Here is a 22,613-nt window from a genome sequence, read left to right on the forward strand (position 1 = left end):
CTAGAACATTATAAGATATACATATACAAATCTATTACAAATACACATACACTAGGAATCGAAATAAAGTTTCAGTTATACATTATACTTTACATGACGAAATGAATTATAGCATCCTACTTTTTATTTTTTAATTATAGCATTAAATTACATTACGATTTATATCATCCTACTTTTTTGTTTTTAATTATAGCATTGTAGTTTTGAGGTTTGCCTAATTAAGACATAAGAATTTAAGACATCCTACATACATAAATTCTTATTGCACACAAATACACATATATCCATCATACCTATACACACATACACACACACACATATATATATATATATATATATATATATATATATATATATATATACAATATATACAAATACACATATGCATACATTATACACACATAAAATTTTGATTGCATACAAAGACACATATACACAATACACATACATCCATTATATATATATATATATATATATATATATATATATATATATATATATATATATATATATACAATACATACAAATACACATATGCGTACATTCATACACACATACATGATTGCTTACCAAATACACATAAACATAAAACAAAATGCACTCATAAACATTTAAACTGTTGCATTAAACAAATTTGAATACTAAATACCAAATACCAAATACCATATGTTTGCATACTATCAAATTTATGTAATAATTGTTACATTTCTTATCATAACCTTGAATATGACCAAAATAATTCTATAATTATTTTAGGTCATAAAAATTTGCATACCATATGTTTTAGCTCAAATACCATATATTTGCATACCAAATACCATCTATTTGCATACCAAAGAGAATCACTTACCTGAATTCGAAATTATAAGCATCTGTGGTGGTGTTTATGCCAGAAAAATATGCAATGGCGCCTCGCCGCAGCAGTAACAATGGCTGTTTGTGGATTTCTTGATCACAAAAAAAATTATCTTAGAGAGGACACAATTCGTAGGAGAAAAACCGATAGGAGGGACGAGAAATTACCAATTGGCGGCGGTTTTGTGGTGGAAGGGTCACCGAAAACACACCTAATCGCCGGTAAACGTCCCAAAATGGCTGGTAAACGCCCCAAAATCGCCGGTATAAAAACCCCGGTGGTGTTCCGGTTGTTCCTGTCGGTCAAGGTGATAACTGACTTGTGAATGGCCTTAAGCTTTCCAAATGGTTAAAGTGGAGTCATAATCGCCGGGGAAGAGAAGTGGGAGTGATAGTGAGAAAGTAGAATGTTGACATGGGGATGAAATGGACTTAAGCTATTACCGACGGCGGTAATAGCGGCGATGCTAAATATGCTTCCTTGCAAACCTAAACTAGCAGAAATGTATTAGACACTAAATTTTAGTCTTGAATAAGTCTAATTAGTCTCTCTTTACTCAAACATGAAAATCAGTTGTAGATATTATCATCGGTTCAAATACATGGTATCTATTAACCGGTCTTTGATTGTTTAGTCATAGATGTCTATTTTTCTTGTAGTGCATTCATTGTTGCTTTTTTTGAGCTTGCCACCACCAAAAATACATGAGTTATGAGGTCCATAGTGCATCTAAGAAGCCCAATACTAGCCAAAGATCATCTCCATCAACTCTCGAAAACCCATATCATCGCATCTTGAATAATCAATAATCCCACTAATCCGTTGATCATCCTCGCTCGTAATCGTCTTCGAAAAATATGAAATTAAACACAAAAACTAGAAAGTACCCGAAAATAAATATATAATAACAAAAAGTAAAATATGCAGAAGATTAACTAAAAATAAAAGAAAAAATAAGCTTATATAAACTCTAGAAAAAATAAATAAAATGTACCTATCAGGTTGTTTTAGTTGCAAACTGTACGGATTTGTGATCCTCTTTTGGAATATGTTTCTTATTGTGGTTTTGCTGCCTTTGTGCATTTTTTTGCATATATTCCATCTAGTTAGTACATCTTAACCGTTTTTACCAAAAAAACACTACTAGAAAATAATGTATCAGGACAGAAAATATCTATAGTTAATCACTAGGGATCAACGACGGAAATCAGATCGCTAATCTCTGGTTCCCTCCCATATTTTGTCTCATTTTCAATTCTCTCTCAATATTTTCGTTCCCCCCTATATCTCCCTCCCAAATTCTCCCTCTAAAAATATCTTACCCTAATTTCAACCCGTCACTCCTTACCTCCACCACCGTCGATTCTGGCCACCCCACCCCCAACCCCTAACATCACCAATTTCTGCCGCCACCACACCCAATAGCGCCGATTCATGACGTTAAGTACACCTCAGATTCTCTTAGAGGTGTCGACAACGAAATTGAAACACCACATTATGGGTTCTTCGAGTTTCTGTTGCCAATCTCCATGATTCCAGGTATGTTTTGATGTTTTCGACATTCACTTTCAAGACTATTCTAATCTACATTCCCCAAATCTATGATTCTATAAAGTCAGCGTCTCAATATTGTAGATATGAAGGGATAATCGTTAGTCGAGTGAGTAGATGGCCATGGATGAGGAATCATCGCTTGTTGATGAGAATCAAAATGGAACTCAAACACTTATTCATAACAGAGAAATTCATATTCTAATTTGGGTGTTCTTGTTGTTTTACCTGGCTTACGATGCTGCTCAGAATTTGCAGAGTACACTCAAAATTGTGAGTTTTCTTTTTCTGGTTTCTACATATATTCAGTAATTTTATGTTTAGTTATTGTGTTAAATTTGATCAATGTTTGTATGTAGACTGTTAGGAGTGTGTAATGTAGTGTTTCTATGGATCGTTTAAATCCGAAATAATTCATTTATATATAAGAGGTGTAGAAAAATGCATCATTTTTTATCACAGAGAAGTTGGTGGATGAACGACTCTATCCTTTCCACATTTCCGATTAATGAATTAATTATTGAGAAAACTTTGCTAAGTTCAGTATAAAATTTGTAACAAATTGATGTCAATTTGGATTTGAGGAATCATAATGTTAACCTCAAAAGTCAAGGTATACGTTTTGATGGAATGGAGTCATAGTTACAGATGGTTGGTTGATTATTTTGTGTTATAAAATGTATAATGGTTGGTTGATTATTTTGTCTTATAAAATGTATAATGGAATGGAATCATAATTACCGATAAATTATTCCTTTTTGTATGGATTTTTCAGCTAATCGGGAATCTCTCAACTCTTTTTTTTTTTTTTTTTTTTTTTTTTTTTTTTTTATTGAAGGGTGAAATTGTAAGCATCTATAACTAAATTGATCCCATAAAATTTGATTCTAAAAATGACTACTTATTTTCTTCTTTTTGTTTCTTTTTTTATATATATTATTTAGTAGTAGAGCATCTTATGTAGCCACACATAGAGGATCAACCATCTGTCCACAATCACTATTTGATCCTGTGCAAACCACGTTTTTAAAAGTACGTTTATACAAAGTGTTTGCTTTGTATGTTATTCTTGATCGTATTCATGAGGAGATAAAGGATGAGTTATGTGCGGAACGTGAAGAAATTGGGGACAAAATACAAGAAACTGTCAATATGTATAACGACATCTTAAAACCCACTCAAGGAAGTAACCTACCCAATTAATTAGACTTGCACACTTGATTTTTGTAATTTGGTTTTGATATTATAAAATCGGTTTAGCCTTTGACACTTGATTATTGTTATTTGGTTTTGATACTTTAAAATGGAGTATTAATTTTTTCATTTTGCTAGTCAAATATTATTAGCTAATTTAGTACTTGAATTTTAATTATAGTTTATTGTATGCATTGAGTTTCATTTTGTAGATTCTGGTTATATATTTAGAACAACAAAATTATTGCTATAAATGTAATTAGCTATAGAAATTGCGACAGAATCCACTGGTTTTTAAAGCTTTCCCAACAAGGTATTCGACAGCTAAATAATCCAACAGCGACGGATTAGCGACAGATTTGTGACGGAATCTAGAGGCTCCTGAACAGTTTGTGTCATCGCTAATCTGTCAATAATCTGTCGCTAAATCCGTCGCTAGTCCATCGCTGACAATTAGCAACAAGGGTTTTTTCGACTGGCAAATTCCGTCGCTGATGGCCTTCAGCGACGGATGCAACGGAATTGACCGTCGCTGATACCCCTGTTTCTAGTAGTGAAAAAGCTCTTAGTTTTGTAATATTTTCATTAAAAATTTTAATCTTATCATTTAAGTTTCCAGTATTTCGCTATTGTATTTTGCATATATTTTTCACAACCAATTGCTATTTTTCTGTAATTGAGTCCAACATCTACTACAACATAATCTAGCTTAAGTCACTCATCATCGCATTAACACTCGTAAACCCACGTAATGATAACAAAAAAATTTTAAATATTAAAATTAATATCTTCAACTAACATACTTAAATCAACATGTATCTTGTTATTAGTTTTACACATTTTTTCCTCATTCGTGAACATCTTCATAGCAACCGTGTTCTTCTTCAGATCTTATTTAGATGATCAACAATTTTCCCCTTGAATACTGGTGGCATGGTTGTTTGGTTTAGATGGCTAACACTACAATCAATGGGGTATTAGAACATTAACGTCATCATGAAGAAGACATCCAAAAATCATGAATTAAAAGGCCATTAATAGGCAATTCAGAGATTGGAAATAGAATTTACCTTTAATATGCACTTGACTTTAATCAGTCTTTCTCTTTTCTGAATTCCTGCATAAATTACATAATTAAGTTTGTAAATATTGGTAGCAGATTTTGACAGTATCAAAAAAAACTTTTCATATGTAGTTTACTAATTATTAAAGGAAGAAACTAGTTTACCTCTTGTTCATCTTTATAAAGGATTTGATGTCTTCCCCTGCATAAAACGAGTTATAATTTATTTCTATTTCTTTTAGCTGTGGAGTAGTGGAATTTCCCTTGGTGAAAGTCGTCATTGCTGGGCAGTAGCTGATTGCCAAAGAATCTAATAAGGGTAATGAAAAATCCTCCTTTCCCAAGCTAAACGCCTTAAGACGTGGAAGACTTTTAAGTGTTAAGGAGTTTAGACGAGGTAACACAAGTGTCTCATTCGTCTTGTCATCAGATTCTTCTTCTGCTTTTACAACAATGACCTCCTCCATATGCCCGCAGTCCTTTATACATAGCTCTTGGAGTTGCAATAGACTACCAACCATGGAACTAGTAAACACATGTTCTAACCTATCACATTCACTAATTTCAACTCTTGTTAGGTTTGGAAACTCAAACACTGTCCAAACGCCTTAAGACGTGGAAGACTTTTAAGTGTTAAGGAGTTTAGACGAGGTAACACAAGTGTCTCATTCGTCTTGTCATCAGATTCTTCTTCTGCTTTTACAACAATGACCTCCTCCATATGCCCGCAGTCCTTTATACATAGCTCTTGGAGTTGCAATAGACTACCAACCATGGAACTAGTAAACACATGTTCTAACCTATCACATTCACTAATTTCAACTCTTGTTAGGTTTGGAAACTCAAACACTGTCCATTGATTTCTCTTCCATAGATTCCTTAAATGATCTAATCCCACTAACTCCAGTTGTGTTAGGTTTGGAGGATTGATAAGAGTAGTAGTAGTTTGTGACGATTCATCAAAACCACGTCCACTACTACTATTTCTATTTCTCCCTGATTCTTCCAATGCTTCAAATACCTCCTCTACCATCTTACAACCACTCACACGAATCTTTCCCAGCTTTTGCAGTTGCAGCAACTCACTAGATGGAATAATCTTTTTAACATCATGACTATGTTTCACATCTAATTCAATCAACTTATGAAAAGACCAAGGTGTCCTTTCTGAAGTAGGAGGGAATGTGGTCTGCAAGTTCAACAAAGAAACAAACACCATGAATTTGAAATGTCATATGCCATAAATATAACGAAATTGTAAGAGTAATAACAAATATCAATGAGGTGATTATAATTATTATTAAAGATGATCATGGCAATTACTTACCCCAAACAGAAAAATTCGAATTTTGATCTCATAAAGCAATTAGTTATCCATATGTAACGTTGTTTAAATGAATTAATTAAAACATTTTTACTTAATTGGATGACGTGGTAAGAATAATAAAGAAAAAGTTATACCTGAAAGTTCAGACCATGTTGATCAACACTATATATACCAAAGGTTGTTTTTATAGACTTGAGTTTGGGAGCTGTGGACCCACCAGATGCAAACACTATCATTTTTGGGCATTTCTCGATCACAACTTCATCCAATAATGGCCACCGGAACTCATTCATCCCCAAGAAGAAACCCACCAGCTCTGGTAGAGCTTTTAGTACAATAGATTTCAGACGAGGAAAGACCACAACCTTCTTTGATGATGATGCTGATGCATATTCTTCCCTCTTCACAATCACTTTCATTGCCTTGCAATTCCATATCTTTAACTTTTTGAGATGTCTGAGGCTTTCAAGTGCAGAGAATGTGAATATATGTTCCAAACCCTCACAACTTACGATTTCCAATATCTTTAGGTATGGAAGTTTAGGGACAATAGCATCATTTATTCTTGGAATTGCTGGTGTTGGTGTACCACCTTTACCTTCATCACAACCACTTTTGTTGCTGCTTGTCTCTTGAGTTTCAAATACCTCCTTCATCCCATTGCAAAACTTTATTTTCAGCACTTGAAGCTTTTGGCTTTGTCCTGCTGCATAACATGGAATCACACTTGACAATGCATTACACCGTGATATTTCTATCTCTCTAGAGTATTGGCATAAGCTCCAAAAAACACCACCTGCTTCAGAAGACTGCAACAACACATGCAAAATTAAACTATATATATGCTAACAGAGTTCAATTGTTTAATTGTTACCATCCTTGCTATACATACATACATATACATTACTTTAATACTTTACTATTATTTATATAAGGCATATAATTTCACATTTGGTTTTTAGTTTTAACAACGAATGACAAGACTCCTCGCCACATTAAAAAATATACTCTTATTTTATTAATAAGCAGATGTATTGAAGAGAAAATAAATGGCATACGACCCTGCATCCTGAAATTTCAACAATGATGATCAACAAGGTTGAAAAAGCACATGTTCATCGCAACAAAAATTATATAGTTCGTATTTTAAGAAAAAAATTATTATCATATCCATCAAAATCTAAACATGTAACTCGTTGAAATTATAGCTATAAAAAAATAGTCCAACTTAACAAATTAAATGCAGTTTTTAATTAAATGAAAAAGCGTTTAAAATGCTTGTTAAAAAAGCAACAAAGGATACATCATAGATGTAGTAATTGAACAATTTAATATAAAGAGATAAATAAACAAATGAGGAATCATTTTTTTTATTTGAAAAAAACCAAATATCAAGCATTATAAGCTAGGTTGAAGATAGGTTCAAAGTAGAACTGAAAGTTAAGGCCGGGGCTTTTTTCCAAGATTGCGCAATTTAGATATGAAAAAGATGAACCATCATTGGCAGCGGAAAGAGATTTTAGGAAATGCATGGTATGCCAAATTCGTGTTTGCTAGCTAGTGATTGATGGTATATATAATTTGTGTATGTAGATTATAATCAGAGAAATTAAATATCCTCATAATTTTGTTCCTATAAATCTTCCAATTCAATTAAATAGTGACACGTGTAACATTTAATATTTATTTAATGATATTTTAATTAGGTAAGAGGATTTGTAGGAACAAAACTAGAGAAATTAAATATCCTCCTACTTTTTGTTCATACAAAAATAATGATATTTGTAACATTTATTTTTTTTTAATAATATTTTAATATACTAATATGACGCATGTAAACATTAATGTCATTGGTGTTTATGCATATCATTGTTGGTTGAGAATCACGTTAGCCAAGTTTGACTAGAAATCAACAAATCAATGGAGTTTTTTATTAATACAATCCGGTTAAAAAAGGAAGGATTTAATTTGTTTCTGAAAGTTATTTGCAAATGGTTATTATCCGGAATGGAGATAATGTTGTTAGCCTAATAATAATAATAATAATAATGATGATGATGATGATGATGATGATGATGATGATGATAATAATAATAATAAGAAGAAGAAGAAGAAGAAGAAGAAGAAGAAGAAGAAGAAAATGAATGTCTAAAAATTACAGATGACTGGTGTTGTATCTCGGGTCAAAGAGAAAAGAAGTTAGAGCTGAGCATTTTAGTGGATCTAAGCCTATTTATTATACCAAATTACTAAAATGCGATAAATAAAATAAATAACTAGAATGCAATGCAATCAATCGAACACGTAGTCGAATCTTAGCTATTTAGTATGTTGATAGTTGATATTATTATTAATTTTTTAATGGGTTTGATATTATTATCTTAATAATTATTTTTTTAACTTGTAATTTTCTTTCTTGTTGTTTGTATGCTCTAGCCTCTCGTCAGAGTTGGCGCTTTTTTTTAATGATATTTACTGAGCTGTTCATATATATATATATATATATATATATATATATATATATATATATATATTCTAATAAATGAATAATTTTTAATATTCTTGTGCCAAATGTCACTTTAATACAAGTCCTTATTAATATTATATCATGTGTCATGTAGATATGTTAGACAACTCATTCCAAAATTCAAATTTACATTTTCTAATTATATGTTAAATTTGAAGTTAAAATAACTTTAAAATTTTGATATATCTCTTTATTAATAATTGATTTAAAATGAATTATTAAAAACAATTGATTAATAATTATAAATTTTTATTATGAAAGTTTAATTAATTTTATAATCGTGGTTCCTACGGGTTATAAACTAGCATATATATATATATATATATATATATATATATATATATATATATATATATATATATATTCTAATAAATGAGTAACTCTTTTGCCATGTGTCACCATGTTAGACATTGTAATTAATATCATGACACTTGTCAATCTATTGACACTTGTAATTAATATCATGACACTTGTCAATCTATTAATTCTCCATTTCAAATTTCAAATTTCAAAATTTAAATCACATTTTAATTACATTAAATTAATAATATTAGAATTAAAATAAAATAAAATTTATACCAATTATAATAAAATAAAATTTATACAAATTATAAGATGATATATTGTACGTATTTATATGAATCAACGATTATAATTTTATATATAATTAAAAAAATATCTTTTATTTAATAAGTTATTTAAAATTATTAATTAATAGTTTTGAGTTTTTACTTAGAAAGTTTAATTAATTTTGTAACCGTGGTTCCCATGGGTTATAAACTAGTATATATATATATATATATATATATATATATATATATATATATATATATATATATATATATATATGTGAGTTGGTTTTGGAATTTGTCCCGTTTCTTATTCATCCTGGCTATGGAAGGCTTGTATGTGGTTTTGTATCAAGCTATTAGGATGACTAATGTGTTTTAAGGAGTTCAGGTGGGTGGGGCATCTATAGAGGTTTCTCATTTTTATGTAGATAATGTAGTTCTACTTTTTGATTGGTCTCTGGAGAACGCTAGGTGTATTGTGCGTTTTATGGTGATCGGGGATTAAGATTAATATGCTAGAAAACAAATGAGTTGATAGGGAGTTCCTTTTTCGTAGCTGAAGGAGGTGGTGATGTGGGTTGGTTGTGCGGCTACTCGTATTTCATTCATTTATTTTGGTCTTCCTGTTGGTGATTCAATGGTTAATGCTTGGGAAGGTTTATTGGAAAGGTTCACTTTTATACTATTTATTTGGAAGTCAAAGACCATCTCTATTAGAGGCAGGCTTACTATTCTTAGGTATGTTATTGGTACTTTGGGTTCATATTACATATATGTGTTTGATTTTCATGTTCTACTTCTTAAAGCTCCAGAAGTTTTGAGAACTCGTTTTTCTGAGGAGCGAAAGCTTCATTGGATTCGGTACTCTTGTGTTCTAGCTAGTATATTGGATGGTGGTTAGGTGTTGGTAGTTATGGTCATATAACATGGTTATGTTATTTAAATGGCAACGATTTTCTCATGATGCGAATCTGTTATGGTTTCTATTGTTGTGAACAACCCTCAAGAGTCAAGACTACTAGGTCATGTGAATTTTGTGGTTGCTTATACAAAAAATTTTGTTTTGTATCACATGATATTTGATTTCATTCATTCTATTAGCATATAACTGCTAGTACTTGATAAATACATAAACTATTATTCTATTAGCATATAACTGCTAGTGCTTAATAAATACCTTGGCAATTAAGCTTTATCGGGATTATTATGGTTGACCTTGTTATGATGTTGAGATTTTATCATTATCATTACAGTTAATTATGTTACAAAAATTAAGGTGATACAACATACACAAAATAACAAATGGTTAGAAGGGAGAGCATCATCAAAATAACAATGGTTAGAACGATGAGCATCATCTAATTAGAAAAATAAATCTTACTAGTAGATGATAGGATAAATAAAAAAATTACTTATTATATTTTTGAATCATCAAAATAACAATAGTATGTCAATTTTCACACAAATGAAAAATGCCAAACTATTAGATGTAATGTCAATACTTTTTTTCTAGAATATTGCAAAGAGAAATATATATTAAAAAAAATTAAATTTGTTATTGAAAATGTAGAATACATACCTTAGATTGATCAAGGGTGGTAGTTATAATGGTATTGTCAAAAGATAATTCATTGTTCCAAAATTTCGCACCACCACCACCACCGATATGTTTGAGAGTTTTTAAGCTACTAAGATGGAGAGAATCAAGATGAGGGAACAAGATGGTACTTGTGTTGGTAAATGTAGTCATTTCTTCATCCTTATCATCTCTGTTTGAAACAACTTCTTCAATACCATCACAAAACTCTATATGGACTTTCTTTAGGTTGGAAAGAAGTTTTGCCATGAGAGGTGAAAACAAGTACTTAATTCTTCTGCACCCATACATGTATATGGTTGTGAGGTTGTAGAATGGGGATTCTGATTGTTCTTTTGGAAGAGTGACAAATTTATTCCAGTTACACTTCCACACATGACTCATGTTGTTCATATAACGGATATATAGATCCTCAAGGTAGGGAAGTACTATTTCTTGATTATGGTGAGTTGTTACCAATTCTCTACTTGTTGGACTCTCTATCTCAAACACCACATCCACTCCTTGACATTTCATCAATTTGAGTTTGTGGAGGTTCTGGGAAGAGTGTGTGAGACACGATAGGAATGAAATACCAATCTGTACGTACATATATTCCAATTAAACGCTATAATTAGTAACTTCAGTTGGTTAAAAATGACTTGTATGAACGATATATCAATATATAATTGCACATTCGTTTACAATTCAACTTTATAATTTTGGATTTGCGTTGGCTTATTCTGAATTTAGGTAAAATTTCAAGGAATATTTGGAAATTATGGATGATGTCTCCTTTTCAAGTAAAGGAATTTTAATAATTAGTTGTAACAAAATTATGTCATACGAGTGGCAAAAATCAAAAATCAAAAATCAAATTTTACAGTTATGCTTAAATAATAAGGATAAAAAATTTAAGGGTCCAAAAGAATCAAATCAATTAAGATGTTAAGGTATTTATAACAAGAAAAAAAAAAGACTCTATTCGGGCAAACTAGATGAAAAACTGGTTTTTAGCTTATAACATGACTTATCAATAAGTTTACTTATAAGATATTTTGTAAACTATGATAAACTACTTTTATTGTTTTACCAATTGCTAAATTATAATAAGCTAGCTTATTATTATTATTATTATTATTATTATTATTATTATTATTATTATTATTATCAAATAGGACCAAACTGTAGTGCTTAATCTAATTATAAGAAGCAAAGCAACAAATTAAAGGGTGGTTAAGGTCGGTAAATATTATTTCCTCTTCTCTTACAGCCTATAAATATATGTATTTATTTTCAAATATCGCCCTTTTTGCAAGGTTAAGGGACAACGAATTCGAACTTAATTTGGCATAAATATTAAGAAAACAACATTACTAACAACTAGAAACCATTTTCGAATTTAATATTAACAATAGATCATTTGAAATATTACTATAAATGACCGCAAAACATTTATTATTATTATTGCTACACACATAATTTGTAAAATCTTTAAAATATACCTAAATTTTTTGTAAATTTTCTCAAGTCATTATAAAAAAAAGTTTCTTTTCAATATAATTTATATTCTTTATTTATATGTAATCATTAAAAAAATACAGTGCTTGTATTTTTTATTACAAATATTATTTTTACACTTGACATTTTTAGTTATTAAACATGTTAAATTAGCCACATGATTATATCCAATAAAAAGCCACTTGGTTATGAATAATATACTTTTGGCTTTTAGATTTTGGCCACAAAAGTTTTAGGTTTTAGACTTTGGCTATAATATTTTCGTATGTTAGTAGGTTTATGTGTACAAACTAATTAAAAAATCGTCCCTGTAATTTATATAAAAGGTCCTAGGCAGGGATTTTTTTTTTTACGGAAAACAGTCCATGTGTTTCAAAAAATTAGAAAAATGGTTCATGTTTGATAGAAAATTATAGATTACACCCGTTGCAAAGCGGACATCGGAATATGAAGTTTAGGAGGGGCGTCTAGTTTAATTATTATAATAAAAAAATAATAGTTAGATAGATTTTATAAATGATGTGTAAATAGAAACTTTTATTAATGGGAAATTATGATATGTTGCATTTTATGTACTTATTACATTTTAAAAAACATTTTTTACTAATTGTTTATATAAAAAAAAAGATATGTTACATTTTATAAATGACATGTTAATAATAATATACATTAGCTTATCGGTTAGTAATGTTGTTTTTCTAACTGTAATTTTTTGTAATTGTTTAACCGCTTATCTCTTTGATGTCGATTAGTGGATGCATGTCGTGTGCGCGTGTTATTTGATGAGGTCTTGACAAGTCAAAAGGAAAAAACAAAAAGATTAAGGGGATGTGTCAAACCAAACCTTAATTAAACATAAACTAAGATTGAAATCCATACATACCTCTTGCTTTTCCTCTTGGCTACTCTTTTCCGATTCATTGAATATCCCTCTTTCTCCTCCGCAATCTTCGATCGAAATCTCCATAAGTGCCCCCAGATCAAAATTGGCACCGGTAGGTGTGAATAAATTTCTGAACCTCTTACATCGTTTAACCATTATTTTTTCAACAGCTTGAAAGCTACGGATGTTGACACCAGAGTTAACTTGATCACCTTTTATCCTCCACACCTCTCTTAGCTTCCCTAAACAGTCTACTTCAATGCTTCTCAAGTTGGTTTTGATGCCGCCTTCTCCAATTTCACCAGCACAATCCAAATCGATGTTGAATAAGACTTCAATGGAACCACACCACTTGACTTGAAGCTCTTGAAGATGATGTAGCAGAGGCATGGGATTGCATGGAAACAAATTCATAAGTTTATCGCAACTATTCACATAAATCTCTCTCAGATTAACTTCATCACTCGTCCTAAAGTCACAAGGCCATATCTCCTTCAAATTATCCATATGAATAATAGACAATTTCTCCAACTTAGGAACTAGAACCTGCATAACAATATATCATCCATTAATAGCCTCATCCAAACAATGCTTACAAACAACTTTTTAAAAACTTTTAATTGAAAAGATTATTTGAACTGTATCATCATAAACCATATTTACCTCTGCCTTCAAAAAACAGGATGTTTCCAGCTTATTCTTGGGATAAATGCTTGTGATATTTCCAATTCTGCTAAGTTTCAACTCCACGAGTTGTAATAACTCAATTCTGTTCACATTATGGCACAAACCCGATAGCTTTGGTAGCCCAAACAAACATAAAACTTTCAGCTTTAAGAAAGTAATTGTCTTTTTTCCAGCATTCTCACTACAGATGAGTTCTTCCATATTATCACATGAATCAACTTCAAGATGCTCTAGATTTGACAAATCTTTGGCTACACCAATTGTGAAAAGGTATCTCAACTCAGCACACATGGAAACGACAAGGACTCTTAGAATTTTGAATGATGAGGGTTGAGGAAAACGTGAGGACTTCACATCAAGATCACCAAGATCATTCATATCATCAACACTTAAACAAAGCATCTCTGTTTTCACAAACAACTCGTTCAGTCTAGAGTCCAATAATTCACCTTTCTTAGTAACCAACTTCAATGTGTTTTGGACAGCATACATGTGCTTCATGTAATCTCCATATAAATAACGTCGTCCCACTGAGATCTTGAATTTCTCAAGTTTTTCAAACGACATATTCTTTGGTTGGGCATTGTTTCGAAAGAACTCAATTTCTAATGCAGAAAGACCTTTTGAACGTTCTGCTATTTCATTATAGTTATCATCTGTCATGTTGTATATACCCTTACCTCGATGTCTAAATTCATCATAAAATCCCATATACAGCTCTTCCAGTTTGACTAAGTTTTTCAAGATACCCTGTTCTATATGAAGATCATCACTACCTCTCAGATCAAGTACCCTTAGCTTCTTTAGATTTCCGATTGTGGAAGGTAACATTTGGATGCAAGAATCAGCAAAGCTGAGCACTTCGAGGTTTAACAAATTTCCAATACTAGAGAAATCAAACATTTGTAATGAACATTCATGGAGATGAAGCACTCGGAGGTTGGTGGAGCATTCAGATGACAAGGGAAGCAATGGGTACTTCATTTTATCGTATGATATAACCTGAAGTTTTTGCATTCCTTCATAAAAGTTTTGAGGAAACCTTAGAGACTTATCTCCATGCATAAGTTTTAAAATCATTAGGTTTGGAAACTTAAGGTCTCCACAAAACTCACATATACCCTTGCATGTTAATGAAAGCCCTTTACAAGAGTCGTGCATATCATCTGCAGGCCACTCTAGCGTATTACCATGGTTGACAATCGAAGCATGCTCAACTTTAGAAAACATATCCAAAACAAAAGAACGGATGAGATCATGCATCTTGATGCACTGAACATCATCAACTTTTATCAACAAATTTGTATAGATGAGCCGCTCAATGCAAGTGTTGAGCCTAGTTCTTGCTTCTCTTATGGTATACACTTTTTTAAATAATTTCAATCCCCACCCATACCTCACCAACTCCTCCATAGGAATATTGGAATCTTCTGGAAACAATCCACATAGCAAAAAAGTGGATTTAGTCTCCTCGTCTTGGAGATTGTCATAGCTCGCTTTAAAAACTTTAGAGGCAACATTTTCAATGTCATGATGCTCTAAACGAGACAGTGCATCCTTCCATGCATCCGTACTTTTATCTCTAAGTGTACATGCCATGGTTTTAATGGCAATGGGTAGACCACAACACTTACTTACAATATCTTCTCCTATCTTATGGAGCTCAGGATCAGAACCTTCTACAAACTGCCAGAACAATCTTTTTGATTCTGCTTCTGTGAGAAGTCCCACATTAAAAATCGAATGACCTTCAACCCCCATCACAGTGCAAATATGTCGGTCTCGTGATGTTAACAGGACCTTGAAGTTAACACCTTGATTTGGAAATGGACTTAATCCAATATCTTCCAAATCAACAGACTGCCATACATCGTCGACTATTATTAAGAATTTATCCTTACCTACATCAGATTTGGCCTTGAACCCTTGACGAAGCATATCAGCTCTTACTGACTTAGTATTTGCATTGAGCTCTACACCAAGGTAATATGATATAGCTTCCTGAATGGAAATGGGGTCTGTCTTTTCCCCTATAACCGCCTCAATGATATAACTGAACATTCTCTTTTCTTTGGCAACCTTCTTCAGCCTTTGCATCATTGTGGTCTTCCCCACTCCGCCCATCCCACATAAGGCTATCATATGGGATTTGTGGTTCGGATCGAGTGCTTTGAGTGCTTTTGTAAAAGTCAACTCTCTTGATTGGAAGTCATTATGTTTAGTTGATAGTGTAGACGTAGATGACTTCATGGAATGAACCCTTCCTGGAGGAATGGGATGATCAGCCCAATTGATCTCTTTGTATCGTCTCATGACACTATCGATCTCCTCACTTATCTCAACAGCACTCCTTCCGGCTGTGTGTCTAATCTTTAGATTAAAACAACTGCCAATGTTGTTAGGAACATTTTCCACTTGTGTGTTGATCTTTCCTACATCATCCAGCCAACCCTTGACTTGAGCTGGAACCTCAAGATTGTTACTAATGTTGTGCCTTGTTTTCTCTTCAACACCAACTTTTGCAGCATTCAGTTCTATGATTTTGATACCCATGTCTCTCATGTACTTTGTGCACAAAATGAGGTAACGTAGGTATCTGTTAATGGGAATCATGAGAATTGGAACAACTTGTTTCATAATTTCATTAGCTGTTTCCATTGTTGGATATTCTTGTGGTAGCACCTGCATAGTAGTCAGCAATTGATCAAACACAATTCAATGGAAATTAATAATGAATGTAGCAATTGCATGTACTCTAGATTTCCATTGCATTAAGTAAGGACCGATGATGTAATCAATAAAATACAAGAAAATTGCTTTTGATTGGTATAATTTTAAAGATGGTTATAACAATTACATGCATCCTAGATTTATTTCATTGAGTAAGGTTTGAGTAGACGGATGGTGTAATGTGTAGAAAAATACATTCAGTAATCAAAGATCAATTTTACAATAAACTTTCTGCCAACTTTAAAGAAAATTAATATCAGTATTATTTAATGTTGTGGAACATGTGGAAGCCAAAACAATAATTAGGATGAAATTGTAAAGAAGGATTTAACAACGATGTCCAAGAATCAGTTTTATCCGGGGTGTTTTGGATTGCTAATTTAAAATAACTTATCCTTATTTGTAAAAGTATTTATTAGCTTTTCCCAGTATTAAAACAAAGTTTAAATAAAATTGGATTAGCTTATTCGGTGTAAAAACATAATAATTTGATAAGTTGTTTTTTAGCATTTGGCAATTTATTATGTTTATAGATGTAAAATGATCAATACAGACATATAGTTACTGTAGGGTTAATATGGTAACTTTGTTAAATTAAGTCCTAAGCTATTTAATATAAGTTAGAACCACTAACTTATCAAAAACATTTTATTTATGTCCATAAGCACTTTTACTTTTAATCTACCCAAAAACTAAAATTTATTTATCAACCAATGTCAAACTGCAAAAATTAATAAGCACCTTAAATAAGCAATCCCAAATAATCCTTTCATGTAGCATAAATAAGAGTACGGGCAGATTGAAAACAAAAACTAGAACTCAAAACCTTACTGTATGTCACCTACAACATTAGAATCTTTTCCCTGATGGTAAATTTGGTCCCTGAATTTATTATTATTTAATGCATATTCTTCAGTTTCACACTTATAATAAAGTTTTGAGAATTATATTATTATAATTAAATCCCCGTGATTTGCAACCACACCTGAGTGTTTATTAATAGATCTATCCTTTTGCCAAGAAACCTATAATTAAAATAAATTAATCAAAGATGAAATTGAAAAAACAAAAATTTGAATAATCTTTTTATGACTTTCCTCCATCAATTTGTTATTGTTTTCATGGTTGGTCTTTTACAACTTATCATTATTTAGGAAAAAAAAAATTAAAGTAAATGTTATAACTTTTAATTGGTTATTAAAGTTTAATAATCATTAAAATATTGCATATCTTAACCGGTTATATAAGGTAATATACTAATAATATAGTACGAATCAGTCATCACATTTTCATTGAACTAGAACAAAGAATAACAACCTTTTTTTTCATATTACCTATAATAAAGTTTTTAGTTTGTATTATCCAAGTCTTCTCTTGATAATTAAAAACATGGCGGATGAAATTATAAACTTAATTAGACGAAGTTGATTGAAATCATTTGTATTTAAGATCTCTCTCCTCATGTGGGAAAATAGGTTTTTATCACGCGGACACACACACTACTTATTTGATATACTATGGACTGTAAATACTGAAAAAGAAGAGTTGGGATTATCATTATTTTTAATTGGAATACTGGAGTAAGGTTGTTAGCATAAATAGTTCAAATATGTGATTTGTATAAAGATTTCATATCATAATCTAACGTGAATCTAATGGAAAATAATGATATTAAAAAAAGAGAAATTAAATATCCTCCTACATTTTCTTCCATTTAAAAAAAAACAAACAAACAGATTATGGTGTAGAAATTGACATTAAACCTTGTTTTGGAAGATTTTGTAAGAAAGGAATGTTCGTATGGAGTGAAGAAACAGATTTCATAAAATAATCTGGCCATAAATAAGGAAATCAAAAGCCAGGATACTTTAAAAATGACTGCTAACTGCTTTAAATTTATGTTGATTTTCCGGTATGGAAGACATGTATAATCCAGCAACTATCCAACCTCGATTCCATTAATTAGTGGAGTCAAATTGTATTAGCTTTGGCCCCTAGACTATAATGTAATTGGTAAAAATAGTCGGTCTCATAATCTAAAATGAAATTACAGATAAACTTGTGGAATTTTCAACATGATGATAGGAACAAAATTGAAGGCTACTTGCGAAGAATGATATGCAACTTTGTCTTTATTTAGTTTGGTTGGAAAAGATAGAAAATCTTTAAAAAAATAAAAAATAAATAAATAAAAAAAAAACTATTGAGTTTGTTATTCTTTAAAACTAATTAGCATGACCAATCTGTTACTATTAGCTTGAGTTTTTCAACTTAGCAGATCAATTAATTCCAAATTAAAACAATTTTGTAGTCATTTTAGTCTCTTTCTCATCATCATTTACTACCATTATTATATCTGGGTTCGCTTCCTGTTCTTACCCAATCCCAAATTCATGCAATATCTTATGAATCATCAAGTCACAATCCAGGTTCAATTTAAAAAACATACACAAAAAACAATGGCTTGTATAGAAAATGCTTGTAAATTAATACAGTACCTGGACCTTTTTTTTGTTCTTGCAATCTTCTTCTCTGAAACTCTCTCAAACTTTTGTGAATAACATACTCAGAAGGGTATTTAAAGAGAGAAAAGCTAAAGCATCAACAGGGAAAAGCAAAAGCATTTAGATGTCAGGCCCTTGTAGGGGGTTTGGTATCCTTACTGCTTATTTAATTCTCGTCTCTTCATTAATGATCAAAGGTATATCTCTTATATGAACTTTTGTTTGTCTCATAAATATAAAAATAGAAAAATTTAGTGATTAGAAGCTAATAATTAGCCATAAGTAAATGAAAAAGGTTTATTATATCATTAATTCAATGTCAAGCAAAAATAAGTATTAGATGCGGTCGTGAAGCTATCCATAAATCATCAAGATTTTAATTTTCAAAATTATTACTGAAAAAGTAACAACGAATTTACCATTGACGATGTCAAATATAATTTGATAATTTTCATTTTAAACTACTGGGTAACCAACTTATAATTTCCTTTACATTATAACATTTTCAACTTAGAGAAATTGTAAGTTGTAACATGTTAGCATTTATTTAATTTTGTTTTTCAGTGACGTTAAATATAACATCCAAGGAAAGTAATTGAGCAGTACATATACCAAATTGGCATCCAAACATTACCACATCAAACATGTAACAAGCTTTGGAAAAACGAAATCCCAAACCTAAATCATAAAGTTTCTCAAAACCTATTCTTTTACATACTGATTATAATTTTGCTTTTTATGATCTTGATTTCTTTGGGCACATTTGTTGATAGCCAAAAGGTTTGCCTTTGAGATGGTTTGCAACGTAATGGTGACCAAAGTAGCTCTACGCCATCAATCGTTGAGAGTTTGTTGCATAATTTTTATTTTTTTACATTTCTATTGTTTCTTTTTCCAAGTATTTTATTGTTGGTTAAAAATTTCTCTTAAACTACGTTATTGTTCAAATGTTCCTTTCATTTATATTAGCAGTAGTGCCATAAAAGAAAAGTAAATTTTTTATATTGATAAGTAGTTTCCCTTTGGCTCAGTTTTATAATTCCTTTTGATATGTATTAGGCAGGAAATAAGACATGTAACAAATTTCGATCCACCCAAAAACTATATATATATATATATATATATATATATATATATATATATATATATATATTATGTGCAAAGAAGATGAACATGTCCATCTTCAAGGGGTCAACAAGATATGTACAAATAAATTTGAAATAACGGAGAGATCATGGTACGTTGACACAATTTAAGTTCAGAATTTTAATAATTGGACTAAATACAAGTAATAACAATGTAATTTCATTTATTTGTCAATTATAGCATCTTACTTTCATTTCAGCATATTACAACCATGTATGTACTTTGAAAATTCTACCAATCATAGCAGTGAAACTTATATACTTGGATGAGATTGTGATAATTGGGTAGATTTTTCAAAGTAGAATATTTGAATAAACAAATCTTATGAAAGTAGTTGTTGTCTCCCACTGAAACTGCAACCATTTTTATCCTTACCTGAGCTCTCACGGCAACAGCCCAACCTCGACCTTTTACCTTGAAGCAAGAAAAGTTGCATGATGTAGAAACAAAGCAATAGAACATAAAAAAATAGACATGTAGTCAGAAATGGAATTGAAATGAATACTAATAATCATTTGGGAGGATAATGACACACATCAAACTTTGCTTCCTTGAATAAGCACATGCTCAAGTTGTAAATCTTTCCATCCTACTGATAATCAACGCAAAAACATCATCAGGGTTTCAAGTTCTGCCAGACCTTTAGGCTTCCCAAGACATAATTATTAGGGAATCAAAACTAGGTAGCATCTTACATCTCTATTGTTTCAACCATAATAATAGGGTTAAGACCCTTTTTGAGCCAACAAAGGTATATTAACATCTCTATGGCTTCTCCTATATGATGAGTATCCTTGTCTATGAAGAATAGGCCCAACATAACCTCTACAATCACAAATATGCCAACAACTAAACTTCACACTGAATTAAAAAAACAAAATATAATCAGTTGCCATAGCAACTTTTATTGTTACTTCCTCTGTTCTTTCTACTTATTTCTTAATAATATAACTACTAACACCTGCAGATTTAATATATTCATCAATTAAACCATACAACTAAGAGACTAAACACCTAACCTCCAAAATTTACTCTTAAGGATACTAACCTGCATCTTGAGGTTATTGTATGTTGAACATGTCAAATCCTAAAGTGTACAAAGTTACAAACTATTGTCTTAAAATATTAAGCACTGATTTGTAATCGGTAAATATAATTACGTGATATAACGTACCTTACACTGATTTTTGAGCATGCTTTTTTCATTCAACAAAACTCCCAATTTGATATATTGGCGTACCAATATTTAGGGTTCGGGATTTTACCCTGATAATCGTCTCGCACTCTTGATTCCTTATCTTTTAGCTGATTTCTTAACTGGTTGAGCCTCTGACTTATACTCGATCTTCATTATTATTGCTTAAATTTGGAAGTCACATTCAATTCACTTATGTCGTTATAAACTGCACACAAACACTTTACCCGTTTCTGAATTTGGGAGACGATCAGACGAGGTAAAAAACAGAAAGTTTTTTTCTAATGGTCCCCATCATTTTGCATAAAGGTACCCAAAATTCCACACTAAAACCAAAATATACCCTCACCTAAACAAGTTTATGCTTCCTCATGCGAAAAATTAGTAATTCAACATTTGTGTGCATTTTATACATAAAAACCACTTTTGACGTTTAGTTGCATGATATTTTAGAATAGGGATGATCATATAACCCGTTGGACCGGACCGGACTGGAAAAAACCTGGGATCGGACCCGGACCGGACCGGACCGGATATTCTTATAGGTGGGCCGGTTTTCGGGTTTTGTTTTTTACTAAAACCGGGTTTCGGGTTTTGTTTTTTACTAAAACCGGGTTTCGGGTTTGGACCGGACTGGACCCGGAATAAAATTGTAAACCCGGACCGGACTGGACCCGGAATAAAATTGTAAACCCGGACCGGACCGGAAATCAAACCTTATTAATAAGTTAATAATACTATTTCCTTAATTCCTTTTTTGAGTGTACAAAAAAAAAAAACAATTGAAGCCGATACAAGAAACCCTATCGACGGCTTGATTTCTTTGAGTTCGTTCTTAGTGTCAATCGATGCTTTCTTCCCTCTTGCTCTCTAATACTTCCTCTCCTCTACAATGGTTATTGAAAATTGGGTTGGTTCCATGGAAGATAATCAAAGTCAAGTAAGTCTCAATATTTTTTATGTTTGATGTCGTAAACTCGTAATGTAAGTTTTAACCGTGGGTCGTTTTTCTATTATGTTTTAATCATGGGTACGTGATTGCCCCATGTGGACTCTTTCTTGCCAAATAGTGTTAGATTGCATTTATTACGGCATACACAAGCTACACGTACGATGAATGCCCCATGTGGTGGAACTAATTACCAGCCAATAGTATGGGTTTCATATGATGTTGTATTAATATATTAGATTTAGAGTATGGGTATTGTAATAAGATAATGTAGTATGGGGTGAGTATTAGTTAATGGTGTATTAGCCTATCAAGTATTATATATACATGTT

General features: G+C 31.4%; 1 protein-coding gene and 1 long non-coding RNA gene across 3 annotated transcripts; both read right to left on the reverse strand.

The window, feature by feature from the left end:
• Window positions 1–4,353: 4,353 nt before the first annotated feature.
• Window positions 4,354–19,385, reverse strand: LOC145085978 (uncharacterized). Of its 2 annotated transcripts, XM_079023685.1 has the most exons (8): window positions 13,734–16,607; window positions 13,071–13,616; window positions 10,670–11,266; window positions 6,126–6,800; window positions 5,368–5,853; window positions 4,830–5,125; window positions 4,672–4,718; window positions 4,354–4,561 (listed from the first exon to the last, which is right to left on the reverse strand). In XM_079023685.1, the coding sequence occupies exons 1-7, from the start codon at window positions 16,443–16,445 to the stop codon at window positions 4,691–4,693; spliced, it is 5,340 nt and encodes a 1,779-aa protein (XP_078879811.1). In that variant the 5' UTR covers window positions 16,446–16,607; the 3' UTR covers window positions 4,354–4,561; window positions 4,672–4,690. The 2 variants fall into 2 exon arrangements, with proteins under 2 accessions (XP_078879811.1, XP_078879810.1); XM_079023684.1 differs by lacking the exons at window positions 4,354–4,561; window positions 4,672–4,718 and adding an exon at window positions 18,986–19,385 and having other exon boundaries at window positions 4,986–5,853; window positions 13,734–16,439.
• Window positions 19,386–20,280: 895 nt separating this feature from the next.
• On the reverse strand, window positions 20,281–21,580 carry LOC145090238 (uncharacterized). Its single transcript, XR_013701455.1, has 2 exons — window positions 21,312–21,580; window positions 20,281–20,551 (listed from the first exon to the last, which is right to left on the reverse strand). It is a non-coding gene; the product is annotated as an uncharacterized LOC145090238 (long non-coding RNA).
• Between the last annotated feature and the right edge of the window lie 1,033 nt (window positions 21,581–22,613).

The sequence above is a fragment of the Lactuca serriola genome, chromosome 2, assembly GCF_051521515.1.
Source record: "Lactuca serriola cultivar US96UC23 chromosome 2, Lser_US96UC23_V15, whole genome shotgun sequence".
In the NCBI taxonomy this organism is placed as follows: domain Eukaryota; kingdom Viridiplantae; phylum Streptophyta; class Magnoliopsida; order Asterales; family Asteraceae; genus Lactuca; species Lactuca serriola.